The sequence below is a fragment of the Gastrolobium bilobum genome, unplaced genomic scaffold (genome assembly GCF_033153095.1).
Source record: "Gastrolobium bilobum isolate Gb01-03AN ecotype WA unplaced genomic scaffold, APGP_CSIRO_Gbil_v1 utg11619, whole genome shotgun sequence".
Taxonomy (NCBI): Eukaryota; Viridiplantae; Streptophyta; class Magnoliopsida; order Fabales; family Fabaceae; genus Gastrolobium; species Gastrolobium bilobum.
This window is the reverse complement of record NW_026895137.1, coordinates 21867-36083: the sequence shown is the minus strand read 5'-3', so window position 1 is coordinate 36083 and position 14217 is coordinate 21867. Positions and strand designations below refer to the sequence as shown.

The window sequence follows — 14217 nt, the reverse complement described above, 5'->3', positions numbered from 1 at the left end:
TTATACATGCCAAATAATGATTTAAGAATTTATGATAAATTGTACCTAACAAATAATTACTCCAAATTGTGGGAATTATAAGTTCATTGCAAATTTTTCATACTTTTAGGGGGCGTTTGGTAGAGGAAAAAAATTCTTTTGTCCGAGAATCTCAATTTTCAAAAATATGATTTTTACATTCAGTTTATGATAATATTTGAAAATTAAAAATTTAGAAAAATTCAGTTTCTCAAAAATCCCTAAAAATCCAGCGTACCAAACGGGCCCTTTTAGGCTATTTTGAGTTTGATTTGCTTTGTCACAATTACATTATATTTGTATTTCACTCAGGCCCACCATAGGGCCATATATCCCTCGTCTCAGTGCAAGAAGCCAAGAACTCCACCATCCCCTCGGACCCCAAACTAGTCTATGTTGGGTATGGCTAATACTTTAAATGTTGATGAGAATTTTTATTGTTAGGATCAGCAGAAAGACAAAAGGCAACTGGAGTCCCGCTCCCAGGTGAGCAGCAGAGGTCCGAGAGCAGCACTCTCAGGCCTGTAAAGACTAGGTACTATTGTGGGCCTCTGATTTATTATAGTTTTTCTTTTTCTTAATAAAAAGTTTGAGCTTGGACCCATAAATAGCTACTTTTAGGATTTTCTAATCTTATGTATATTCTCATTGTAAACCGAGTGACTTGTAATGAGTGACGATGAGATGAAAATAATACAGACAATTTGGACGTTGGAAATTTGTATATACATCCTATGAGTTATGAATAAGAAATGGGTTTAGGAAGAAAAGAAAAGAGAAGAGGGAAGTTGAAGGGTTAGGTGAGTTTTAAGAAGTCCCACATTGGATAACTAAGAAGAGGTGAGAGGGTATATAAACTCCCACCTCACACTTCTAAATTGGGGCACTACACTTTTGTGGAGGGGAGAGGGGCTAGATGGCCTTTGGTCAACCACACGCGCGTCGTCATCTGGCCGGCCGGCTCGACTCGTACGTGTGTGTGAAATAAAAATTATTTTATTAATTTTTTGTCCAAAAATACCCTTGTCCCTATCCGTTGCTTTCCACCAGATTCTTCAAACCAAACGTTTCTTCCCGCCGATTTTTTGAACGTTTTAAACCGAACCGGTTCTTCCTTTTCGGTTCGAACCGACACGTTCATTCAATATTGAACCGAACCGGTCATCGGTTATACCCATTCGCAGCCGTCAGTCACGGCAGTTCATCGTGACCGGTCAGTGTCTATATATAGACCCTGACCCCTTCAGAAATTTTATCCGATTTTCTACACTGTTACTCTGCAGGAATTTTTCCTTCATCCGATTTTGCATGCTTCCTTCCATTTTTTCTGGTGTAATTTCTCTGGTATCTTGTTGTGTTCATTCAGACTGTTGACTGATAGTGTCATCATTCTTCAGACGCAATCCGTTCTAACCTAGGAGACAAGTATTCATCAACCTTCGGCGTCAGTGAGGAAACAAAATGTCTTAAGGAGACACTTTTTATTGAGCTTGGATTTCTTATACTATCCTGCATACATTGTTCATTTTGTTCTGTACTCTAACATACTGTAAGTTTGTTCTTTATTTTATCCATTGCATTGTGTTCATGATTAGTATTCTCATCTGCTTCATACACCAGTTCAATTCTATTAGTGATTTTAATTATCACTCACTGTCTTTTAAACAACATAACCTACGTTGGGTGAACCAAAATAAATCACCATGTCAATTCTCTCTCTCTTTCTCTTTTCATTTGCGATTTGTGTACTATGTAAATTGTCGATTTCCAACAACCTACACGTTTAAACCATGTATTTCTGGGACAAGATGAGAAACCTATAGGAGAATAAGTGTTTGCACTTTGAATTCACTCATGCATCTTATGCTATCTTGCTCTGCAGTTTTGGGCTGGCGCTCCCCACCAATCAAGCACAAATTTTGTCATCTCATACTGATAACAGTTAAACAACAGTTTTTCATTTTGCTGCATGAATGGAAAGTACTTTACATTGTGCTCTGGTGGTATTATTATTATTATTTGTAATGCCCGGCAACTTGCAAGGATTAACGACTGTCCCCACACACTAACACGAGACTTTTCAGCGTGCTTTGTCCTCACTCGCACACTTCCCGGGAAAACTTCCCGGGAGGTCACCCATCCCAGAATTGCCCCAAGTCAAGCACGCTTAACTATGGAGTTCTTCCGTTCCGGGCTACCGAAAAGTAGATGCATCTTGTTAGTATAGGTAGTACCAATTAATTCTTATAATCCATTCCCAACTATACCGTCTCATACCAGCACAGTCTCTGGAATCTCTCTCTTTCGGGTGTGGATTCGATTCATTCATGTACCCCCGTCCCTAGAAGCCTGCCAGGAGCCGCTCCTTGTCCATGCCCTTTCGCACCGGCGATCACTCCCCGCCCTCGTCAGCGCCCGGGATGTTACATGCCCACCAGCTTCCGCCTGGTTCGTCCTCGAACCACACCGTACTGGATGAGAGGCCCTGCTCTGATGTATTCCCAGTGGGGGAGGATGTAATGTCCCACATCGGTTGGAGAGGGGAACGAAGCATGCCTTATAAGGGTGTGGATACCTCTTCTAGTGTGAGGCCTTTTGTGGGATGTCCCAAGAAACAAAACCGTGAGCCCGAGGGCAAAGCGGACAATATCATGCTACAGGGTTTGGGGCTGTTACATTTGGTATCAGAGCCTGGCCCTGGACCGGTGTGTACAACAGGGACGCTGTATTCCCAGTGGGGGAGGATGTATTCCCAGTGGGGGAGGATGTATTCCCAGTGGGGGAGGATGTAATGTCCCACATCGGTTGGAGAGGGGAACGAAGCATGTCTTATAAGGGTGTGGATACCTCTTCTAGTGTGAGGCCTTTTGTGGGGTGTCCCAAGAAACAAAACCGTGAGCCCGAGGGCAAAGCGGACAATATCATGCTACAGGGTTTGGGGCTGTTACATTATTATTATTATTATTATTATTATTATTATTATCTTTTAACAAGTTTCTATTCTATCTTTGTATTCACTACAGTTTCAAATAGGGTGAATGTGTAGTAGTTTTGGATCATAGACATTTAACAGGTTCAACCAAAGCAAGTGCTTCCCTAAGAGCCATCAAGAGATGCTTAGGGTGATCCTCGATTTGAGCAGCACCACCATGTTGGGATTGCATGGATCTCAATACTCTACCAACAATCTGAACAAAGATGTACATTATTAGAAAGATATAATATAAAATCATTGAAGGTCTAACACTTACAAGTTTAAGTTTTTGAGTTAAAATGTTTTTTTACATGATATCAGAGCCAACCAAATAAATGCAAGAGTAAAATAGATGCGACTAACATCTATACTTTTTAACTAAATGCACATAATAAGAATGGAAACAGAATGAAACGTAAATAACCGGGCATAAATTATGTGTTACCTTCCGTGCGTAGCCGCCATAAGCTATGCCCCCAATTAAAGCATGCGATGAATCAGATGAGCTGATTGTTGACACTTCATCATCTAAGAACTCTTAAGAATAGTTAACCAAAAAGAAGGCTTATAATGCAATGAAAAAAAGAGTGAGTAACAAGAGAATATACAAAGTAAAAAAATGGAAACATTACCGGTAATAGATGTTGTTTGAAAGAGTCCCTCTTTCTTTAACCCATCAATTGTGTGAGCATTAGTTCCACCAGCAAGTTGAAGAAAACCTACCATGTAAAGGGACAGAAACATTAGCAAGCTCAGGATAGATATAAACCTTGAAGGTTTTCGAGGGACCACATATTGAATAATGAATACAAACCTGGAGGTCTTTCTTTTGCTTTAGCCAATTGAACAGCAAAGGCAATTGATTCCTTAGTTGCTCCTCTCCCAATATCTCCACTCATGGGACGGCCATCTAACTTGATTTTTTATAAGGAAAAGATGGATTTGTTAAAAGAAATATAAGAATAAAGTTTGGTTTATAAATATTGAAATTGTTCAAACTGATGAACAGAAAGAAAGAGCGCACCTGCCATAAGTTGAAGCTTCGAAGATTGGGTTTAATAATAGAGAACATTTTGTTCATAGAGGATATTGTTGAATCCCCGCCATTAGGTAAGCTAACCTGGATCATTTCAATAGAATTTTCTTTTTTACTTAAATGGAAATAGCACAGAGGCTAAGCATTTATTGAAAAATATTAATTATCCCCCTTTAAATATTGGAGCAGGTCGGAGGCACAACTTACGGCTATTAGCCTCAAATTTGCCACTGAATCTCCTAGAGCACACCAGAGTTCTTTGAACATTGTACTCTGCCTACAGAAGGATCATAGATCACATGAGGAAATGGATTTAGAGACATAACAAACATCACAGAAATAACATATCTCAAACTATTGAAAAATGAGATTTGATCGATTCATAAAATTTGCTGAATTTTTCGAAAACCCTTCCCTCTAAAATATGAAATTGAGAAAAGCCATCAATGAGGACATGATCTGTTACGGTTCTTAATTCCTTAAAAATTGAGACTTGCAGAATTAAAAGGAAGAATGTGTTGGGAAAACTCGGTTCCCTCAAGCTCGGCTCAGGGGCCTTTGTGCGGAAGTCAATCAACAAGATCCTGATCTCGGATCTCGGCAATACCTCAGCCTGAACTTCACCAGGTCAGGCAGCGCAGCGGAAAAATCAAAACGAAAACAGGAGAGAGAGAAGAAGAACACAACCAGATTTAACGTGGGAAAACATTCTTGAATGAAGAAGTAAAAACCCACGGGACCTAGTCCAGATCAGAAATCCACTATGAAAATAATGGTTACAACGAATCAAATACACCAATGTGGTAGTTAACTCAACCTCTCCAACAATGGTGATAATCAAACTACCCTAGAGATGTTTCACTCAAACTCTCTCTAGAGATCTCTCAAATGCAAAGCATAAAGTCTTGCTCAAACAATCAAATAATTCTCTCAAATTTGTTCTCTCAAATCTGACCTAGCCTCCACCCTCAACTAATGAGTATATATAGAGGAGGTGGAAATTAGGGTTAGGGTTTTTAGGAAACCCCTCAAATGGGCTTGGGCTTAGCATTGAAGGAGGAAGCCCAACAAATCTCCCCCTCCGACTTCAATGCGTCGGCTTCAGCATCAACCCGGCTCCTTCACAGCAGTCTTCAAATTTTCTTGCTGGAACCGGCTTTGTCATCATGTCGGACCAATTTTGGTCAGTGTGCACCTTGACGAGTTCGAGCTCACCACCTTCCACCACATCCCGGATCCAGTGATACCTCACACCAATATGCTTAGTGCGGGAGTGATAGGTCGAATTCTTCGCAAGATGGATTGCGCTTTGATTGTCACAACCCAGCTCGTACTTGTCTTGATCATGGCCGAGTTCCATGAGGAACTTCTTCATCCACAGCATCTTTTTGCTTGCCTCAGTAGCGGCAATGTACTCAGCCTCAGTTGTCGATAGTGCAACACATTTCTGAAGTCTTGATTGCCAAGAGACAGCTCCTCCGGCAAATCTCATCAAATATCATGTAGTCGACTTCCTCGAGTCGGCGTCTCCCCCTAAATCAGAATCCGAGTAGCCTTGCAACTCGGCTTTGCCTTCTCCAAATCGGAGACATAAGTCGGTCGTACCTCGGAGGTACTTGAAGATCCACTTCACTGCTTCCCAGTGCTCTTTGCCGGGGTTTGACAAATACCGGCTTACCATTCCAACAGCATACGCCAAGTCGGGTCTAGTGCAAACCATTGCATACATCAAGCTTCCGACGGCGGATTGGTACGGGACCTTCATCATTTCATCTTTGTCTTCATCAGATCTCGGACATTGCTTCTGGTTCAGCTTTATGTGTCCGGCTAGGGGGGTGCTCACTGTTTTGGCTTTGTCCATGCTAAATCTCTTCAAAATCTTCTCAATATATTTCTCTTGACTCAACCACAGTAGCTTCTTCTGTCTATCTCGGATGATCTTGATTCCGAGAATCTGCTTTGCAGGGCCGAGGTCCTTCATTGCGAAGGACGAGCTCAACGCCTTTTTCAGGGCGGCTATCCTCGATTTATCTTTCCCTACAATAAGCATGTCGTCAACATATAACAACAAAATCAGAAAATCTCCGGCCTCATACCTCTTCACAAATACGCAGTGGTCGGCATCTGTCTTTTCAAACTTATGATCAGTCATGAATGATTCAAACTTCTTGTACCACTGCCGAGGTGCTTGCTTCAAGCCATAGAGGCTCTTCTTCAACCGACATACCAAGTCTTCTTGGTCTGGAGCTTGGAACCCTTCAGGTTGCTCCATATATATCTCTTCTTCTAAATCACCGTGAAGGAATGTCATCTTCACGTCCATTTGTTCTACCTCGAGGTCCATTGAAGCCGCCATGGCTAACACGGTTCAAACCGAGGTCATTTTCACCACAGGAGAAAAAATCTCCTCAAAATCTACTCCTTTCTTCTGATTGCAGCCTTTAACTACAATCCGGGCTTTGTATCTCGGCTTTTGCCCGTTCTCTTCATTCTTAATCTTGTAGACCCATTTATTTTTCAAAGCTCGTCTACCTTTAGGCAACTCGGTCAGCTCATAAGTCTGATTCTCGTGCAGAGACTTCATCTCGTCCTGCATTGCCTTTTTCCATTCTTCTTTCTCTGAGCTCATCACAGCCTCATCATAACTCTGAGGCTCACCGTCTTCAGCAACAACGGTGTATTCATCAGATGGGTATCTCGTAGAGGGTCTTCTTTCTCAAGTTGGATATCTCGGCTGTTCTTCAGCATAAGAACCCGGTTCATCATTCTCATCCCGGATCTCATCATCAACTCGGACCTCAGTGTCTTGGTCATCTTCAGCTTGTTGATCATCATTTTCTTCATTTTCTTCATTTTCTCCCCCTGCTTCAGCTCGGACATGAGGGATGAGTTCTTCACGTCTGACAGTAAATCGGACTTTGGGCTTCGAGATGTCATGAATGTTCTCATGCTCATGAAAGATCACATCTCGGCTTCTCACGATCTTCTTATTGATTGGATCCCAAAGTCGGAACCCGAACTCACATCTCGGCGAACCAAAATAAATGCATTCTTTAGTCTTGGGGGGCGTCTTCTCAAGTCGAATCCCGGCCGCTCATGCTATGTTCTGTTCATCCTCTCAGTCAGTCCATTCAGCTGAGGTGTCTTGGGGGGCGTATTCTCAAGTCGAATCCCGGCCGCTCTGCAGTATGCATCAAATGGGCCGCAATACTCACCACCATTATCAGATCGGACCACCTTCAATTTTTTGCCAGTCTCCCTTTCAACCATAGCATGGAATTCTTTAAATGATTGGAGTACCTGATCTTTAGACTTCAACAAATATACCCACACTTTACGGGAATGGTCATCAATAAATGAAACAAAGTACTGAGCTCCTCCAAGAGATTTCTCCGACATGGAGCAAACATCAGTATTGACGAGGTCAAGAATATTCCTTCGTCTTCTTGGTTGATCCGGTCTCACAAAAGAAACTCAGTGCTGCTTTCCAGCTAGGCAGTGCGTGCAACTCTCCAACGCTTGGCCTTTCAACCCGGTCAATAGTCCTTTCTTGTTCAGGATCTGTAGCCCTTTCTCGCTCATGTGGCCGAGGCGCTTGTGCCATAGCTCCAAGCTAGATTCATCTCGAACAGAATTGGCTTCTCCGCCATTGATCTTTCCTTGCATCACGTACAAGGAGCCTTCCTTCTTACCTCGGGCCACGACCAAGTTTCCCTTGGCCAGCTTCCATCTCACACTACCGAAGTAGTTCACTAACCCGACATCATCAAGTTTGCCTACCGAGATTAGGTTCAAATGCATGTCAGGAACATGCCTCACATCTTTCAACACAAGTCGGCATCCGACATCCGTGGTCAGAGTTACATCACCGACACCAACAATCTTGTTGGTCACTTGATTTCCCATCTTCACGACTCCAAAATCACCACCTCGGAAAGAGGAGAAAAAACCTTTGTGTGGAGTAACGTGAAAGGAGGCACCGGAGTCAACAATCCAGGTGCAGTCATCATATGCAACATTCAAATAATTATCCTCACCAAGGAGGAATATCTCGGCATCCGGGTTGGCAGCCACCGCAGTGGTGCTCTTGTCTTCCCTCTTCTTGGGAATAATCTGATCCGGCTTCACAGAACCGTTCTTCTCATCATTTTGCAGGGTCCAGCAGTCTGGCTTCTTATGGCCTGTCTTTCCACAGTAAAAGCACTTCACCTCATATTTCGGCTTTGACCGACCTCTGGACTTGTCTCGTCTGTCACGACCTCTACCGCGACTCTTACTTCTACCACGGGAGTCAGATTTCCCTTTGTTCTCAGCAACGTTGGCCTCAGACGTACTCGTAGTACCTCGTTCTCTTCTCCTGGATTCTTCGCCCAGGAGGCTGTCTGTCACGACATCCATCTTCAATTTTCCATCTGGAGTCGAGTTATTCAGGGTCACCACCAAAGTATCCCAGCTTTCTGGCAGCGAGCTCAACAGCAGCAATGCCTGCAATTCTTCATCAATTTTCATATCAGCCTTTGACAGCTGATTCACAATACCTTTGTAGGTGTTCAGGTGTTCAATCATGCTCATGTCGTCCTTGTATTCAAGCTTAACAAGTCGGCGAACCAGGTGTGCTTTGTTCCTGGGAGTCTTCTTCTGAATCATGGACTCTAATTTCGTCCACAACTCATACGCGTTCGTGAATTCGGACACGTGCTCAAAGAGGCTTTTATCAATATATTTCTTGATCGTGGCTACCGCCTTCCGGCTCAGGATCTCCCACTCCTTATCTGTCTTTGCAGTAGAGATGATCTTCCATCATCGGTCTCCAATATGTGAAATTATCTGCGGTCAACTTGAACATATCTCCATCATGAGTTATGCCACTGGTCTCCATCTCGTCTCCCTCAGAACCCGTCGAACTCGGGCTCTGATACCACTGTTGGGAAAACTCGGTTCCCTCAAGCTCGGCTCAGGGGCCTTTGTGCGGAAGTCAATCAACAAGATCCTGATCTCGGATCTCGACAATACCTCAGCCTGAACTTCACCAGGTCAGGCAGCGCAGCGGAAAAATCAAAACGAAAACAGGAGAGAGAGAAGAAGAACACAACCAGATTTAACTTGGGAAAACCTTCTTGAATGAAGAAGTAAAAACCCACGGGACCTAGTCCAGATCAGAAATCCACTATGAAAATAATGGTTACAACGAATCAAATACACCAATGTGGTGGTTAACTCAACCTCTCCAACAATGGTGATAATCAAACTACCCTAGAGATGTTTCACTCAAACTCTCTCTAGAGATCTCTCAAATGCAAAGCATAAAGTCTTGCTCAAACAATCAAATAATTCTCTCAAATTTGTTCTCTCAAATCTGACCTAGCCTCCACCCTCAACTAATGAGTATATATAGAGGAGGTGGAAATTAGGATTAGGGTTTTTAGGAAACCCCTCAAATGGGATTGGGCTTAGCATTGAAGGAGGAAGCCCAACAGAATGAAAGAAAAATTGAAAATGGAAGGAAAATATTTGTTTATTGATGAACAAAGATGAAAGAACATTCAAGAGACACTTCTCTTGGCAAGGTGCAGAATTAAAAGGAAGAATGAAAGAAAAATTGAAGGAAGGAAAATATTTGTTTTTTGATGAACAAAGATGAAAGAACGTTCAAGAGATACTTCTCTTGGCAAGGGGCACTCCCCTTCTCAATGAGCACTCTCAACCAATCTTTAGAAAAAATATTCGGTCTATCCAATATAGAGGACAACACCTCCTTTTAAACAAACAAAACCCTCCTCCTAACTAACTTTCCAATGACAAAGTATACTCTTTCAAGAGAAATATCCTTACCCTCCTAATACAAATCGTATCACGGTCATGCTGTGCCGGAAGCACAGAAAGCTTTGTGAACAGGTTATATGTATATGTGAATTGAGAATCATCCCCTTATCACTTGAATGATAAAATTCTGGAGGGAGACAGCAATCATGAAACATATCTCCATAGGGGTTACAGTTATCCCCTATTATTAGTTGATATAATCAATTTGATCATTAATATTACCTCCCACTTGTATGTATCTCCAAAGCATCAACATCACTTCTCTTGATAAGATCAGCAGTTGTAATAGCATCTCTTACATATGTTACTTCTCCTGATCAAAAGGATCAGAATATATTGTTGACAATCGAATAATATCATGTATACAGAAACTAAACATACTTGGAATAAATAATTAAGACAGAGTTAAGAAGTTATTATCTCAGATGGAGCTGGAAAATATCTCACTTATTTTATCATAGGGGCAAACTGGAAGACAGCGACCACAGCCATAGCAGCGTTCCGTTATGACTCCGTCCTGCATGCTCAAGCCAATTGAACATTACAAGTTTTAATTTTGAAAAAGACAGCTTGTAAGTTAAAAAAATCAAGTTAAATCTTTAGTACCCTTGGAGCTTCAGTATTATATGAAATTCCTAATGTAGATTTCCCGAATGATATTGCGTTAGCAGGGCACACACTTTCACAAGGCCGTGAACAGTCTGCTGGACAGTCCTCTCGATCAAATTCTGTTCAGAAGGAATTACTACACTCATTAATTGTCATAAAGTGATAGATTAAGATTTTATTATTAAAATTCGAACTTAAACCAGATGTATTATTTAACACTTTTGTCATTTGACAAAAACTTTTTAATATGATGATCATAAAAGATGGCCATGTATTCCTAGTGGCATGGCATTCCACCTATGACAGCCCTAGTCTCCATTGAGAAATATGGGAATAAAACAAAGTAATATAAAAGGAAAATCCTGGCATAAGAGGAACAATGTTTTTAATTCATGTTCGTTTTCAGTATAACTACTGCATGCTCATTGCCTTATTGTCATGATTATGAATTTAACAAGGAGTTCAAGTTCATATTTTAGACTGTAGAGATTAAACTGTCACTTGATCAATGTTGACTAATAGCCTCTCGCCACATACTTAGCAAGTTGACATCTTCAATTTTGTAACATCCCAAGAGTTGGCAAGGGCAGGGAGTGATCGCCGGTGCGAAAAGGCACGGACAATGAGCGGTTCATGCCAAATCTTGCAGCTTGGGGGTTCATGAATGAATCGAATCAACACCCGAAAGAGAGGGATTCCAGAGACTGTGCTGGTATGGGACGGTACACTTAGGAATGACTAATTGGTACTATCTATACTAACAAGATGCATCTACTTTTCGGTAGCCCGGATCGGAAGAACTCCACAGTTAAGCGTGCTTGACTTGGAGCAATTCTGGGATGGGTGACATCCTGGGAAGTTTTTCCAGGAAGTGTGCAAGTGAGGACAAAGCACACTGAAAAGTCTTGTGTTAGTGTGTGGGGACAGTCATTGATTCTTGCAAGTTGTCAGGCGTTACAAGTGGTATCAGAGCAGGGCCTCTCTTCCAGTATGGTGTGGTTCGAGGACGAACCAGGCGGAAGCTGGTGGGCATGTAACATCCTAAGAGCTGGCAAGGGCAGGGAGTGATCACCGGTGCGAAAGGGCACGGACAATGAGCGGCTCATGCCAAATCTTGCAGTGGGGGTTCATGAATGAATCGAATCAACACCCGAAAGAGAGGGATTCCAGAGACTGTGCTGGTATGAGACGGTACAGTTAGGAATGACTTATAAGAATTAATTGGTATTACCTATACTAACAAGATGCATCTACTTTTCGGTAGCCCGGATCGGAAGAACTCCACAATTAAGCGTGCTAGACTTGGAGCAATTCGGGGATGAGTGACCTCCTGGGATGTTTTCCCGGGAAGTGTGCGAGTGAAGACAAAACACACTGAAAAGTCTCGTGTTAGTGTGTGGAGACAGTCATTGATTTTTGCAAGTGGTCGGACGTTACAAATTTGAGAATTGTTTGACTCATATCCAAGTCCTAAAATTGGATGTCATATGTTCTATATCAAAGTTTATTATTGGTTCATGATCTATTCCATAGTAGAAGGCTAAATTTGAAAAAACTGACATAACTTTTGTTCAAGTTACCACCAATTATTCAAATCAGACACTAGAAGTACTCCAATTCAAATATGTAAACTATGCTCTACACATATAAATTGGGTTGCTGCAATAGAAGATTGTTTGCAGTAACAGAGTGAGTGTAATCGCCCTCCAATAGTTTTAAATGTAAAATTATTTGAAACCAAGAATCTAATCATGATACTTCAAATGCTGTGATATATTATACATCATGAGACAAGAAAAAATAGAGTGAATTTGCATATCAAACTATATCACAAGATTTCTGACCTATGCTGATGCTGAAGAATAACATATACAAGAATTAAGCTCAACAAGGAACACTCTTACCAGCCTTACGAAAGTGAAGATCTTTATCATCATTGACACTGATCATAACCCACGGCCTGCGAAGACATACGATATCACTTGCAACTTCAATTCCTTCATTCACAGCGCTGACAACCGATGCATCAGCAGCACAGTCAATGCAGTCAACTGCAAACATATATAAATAATCCAATTTAGCTAACTAACAAGATATTCCTTACTAAGTTCCTTATAAGGTCAAGTTTGCATAACTAAACAAATTATAACTGTAGAAAACCTTACCTCCTGCAAGAGTGTAAACCAGACTAAGGTTTCTTATATCAACAACATCCTATAGAGAGAGAGAAAGAGAAAGAGAGAGAGAGTTATATATTTGAAGTACGAGAAACAGAAAGGAAGAGAGTGTTGGGTTGTAATACCTCAAAGCTTGCACCACAAATGAGCTTGACCCAGTTACCTCTCTGGAGAGATTCAAGAGGAGTTGATGAAATGGAGGGAAGCCCCACAGTGTTCACGAGGCTCTTCACATTCTCAAGACACTTTTTGTTGCTGTTTCTCAACTCCACTTTCGCTGGAATTGCATATTCACAGACAAGAGTTTTAGCAGAACCATGATGTTTTTGATTTGAAATATTTGTAGTGCACAAAAATCTCAGAGCCATTATTCCCAGCAGCAGCGAGCAGACCGTGTTGCTGTTGCGGAAGATAAACACAGATTTTTTTTTCCCCTAATTGAATATTGATGGGGCATTTTTTCTTTTTCCTGAAATTGAGCATATTCATTTTAGGGTTTTAGTTTTATCCTTTAACATAACACAACAAACTTTTCTACACTTATAACATTTTGTGGGGTCCACACTTTTTAAAACAAAAAAATAAATAAAAAATTAAGGCACGCAAAACGAATCTCTATAACATTACACAATCACTTTTCCTACAACATAACTCTTATAAAACCCTTCATTTTATAATGGGTTTGTATTTTCTTACGTAGTAGGAGGTATCTTATCTCATGTGGTAGACTCAAAGATATTGTGGGTCCCACCACAATAAATAAAAAAGAAAAGAGAAGATACGCATTTCGATGTATGTGTATGTGTAGGAAAAATATTCTCTCTCCTACTGCATGAGAGACATATTTCCCTTTTATAATTAGGGAAAAACTAGGATTAATGTCTTTAAAAAATAAAATATAAAATATAAATTATTATTTATTATTATTTTTTCCTTGCACACGTGCCTATCTTAAGTGAGCTGGTCCCTCAGGTGAGAGAGATATCAGAGACATGTGTGCAGGGGAAAAGTGGAAGAGCGAGGGAGTGATTCAGGACCTTTTGAATAGACTTAAATGTACGGTTCAGAACTGAAAATATTTTGTAAATTAATAGAGACAACAAATATATAAATCAATGTCTCCAAAAAATATATATAAAGGTTTATCATCTATCATTTAACATGATCATAAAAAGTTTCTTACACACACAACATTTTGTGGGGCCCGCAACAAAAAAAAAAAACTTCAGCACGCAAAACGAATCTCTATAACATAACACAATCATTTTTCCTACAACATAACTCTTATAAAACTCATATATAAATCAAGGTTTTAAGTTTCTAAAGCAAAAGTAAATAAATTATTTATATTCACTCCCAAAATGACGTCGTTTTGGATTGAAAAATTAAAAAATTATAATAAAAAAGACTATTATAACCTTAAAATAAATTATAATTATAAAAATATCTTGATTTTCGCCTCAAAACAACATCACTTTAGGTTCACTGTAGATAAGTTATCTATATTAACGGTATAAAAAGCAAACACATAAATCAATTAGTTTACATATTTATTATAATAAAATTGACGCACAGACATC

General features: G+C 40.6%; 1 protein-coding gene across 3 annotated transcripts; it reads right to left on the bottom strand.

Moving 5' to 3' along the window:
- Window positions 1–255: 255 nt before the first annotated feature.
- LOC133292091 (uncharacterized) lies at window positions 256–13059 on the bottom strand. Of its 3 annotated transcripts, none has more exons than XM_061490612.1 (12): window positions 12763–13059; window positions 12626–12674; window positions 12365–12511; window positions 10451–10579; window positions 10299–10370; window positions 10074–10164; window positions 4236–4305; window positions 4017–4112; window positions 3807–3906; window positions 3625–3711; window positions 3438–3529; window positions 256–3206 (listed from the first exon to the last, which is right to left on the bottom strand). In XM_061490612.1, exons 1-12 carry the CDS (start codon window positions 13003–13005, stop codon window positions 3075–3077), a joined length of 1308 nt encoding a protein of 435 aa, XP_061346596.1. In that variant the 5' UTR covers window positions 13006–13059; the 3' UTR covers window positions 256–3074. The 3 variants fall into 3 exon arrangements, with proteins under 3 accessions (XP_061346596.1, XP_061346475.1, XP_061346537.1); XM_061490491.1 differs by having other exon boundaries at window positions 10299–10368; window positions 10458–10579; XM_061490553.1 differs by having other exon boundaries at window positions 3438–3520; window positions 10299–10368; window positions 10458–10579.
- Between the last annotated feature and the right edge of the window lie 1158 nt (window positions 13060–14217).

What these genes read in the sequence shown, in the direction of transcription:
- LOC133292091 (XM_061490612.1), bottom strand. Translation starts at nt 13,005, where the DNA reads ATGGCTCTGAGATTTTTGTGCACTACAAATATTTCAAATCAAAAACAT. An exon ending in TTGCCCCTATGATAAAATAA is followed by an intron (nt 10,165 to 10,298) that starts GTGAGATATTTT and finishes CCTTTTGATCAG; the next exon opens with GAGAAGTAACATATGTAAGA. An exon ending in GAAGCTTCAACTTATGGCAG is followed by an intron (nt 3,907 to 4,016) that starts GTGCGCTCTTTC and finishes TAAAAAATCAAG; the next exon opens with TTAGATGGCCGTCCCATGAG.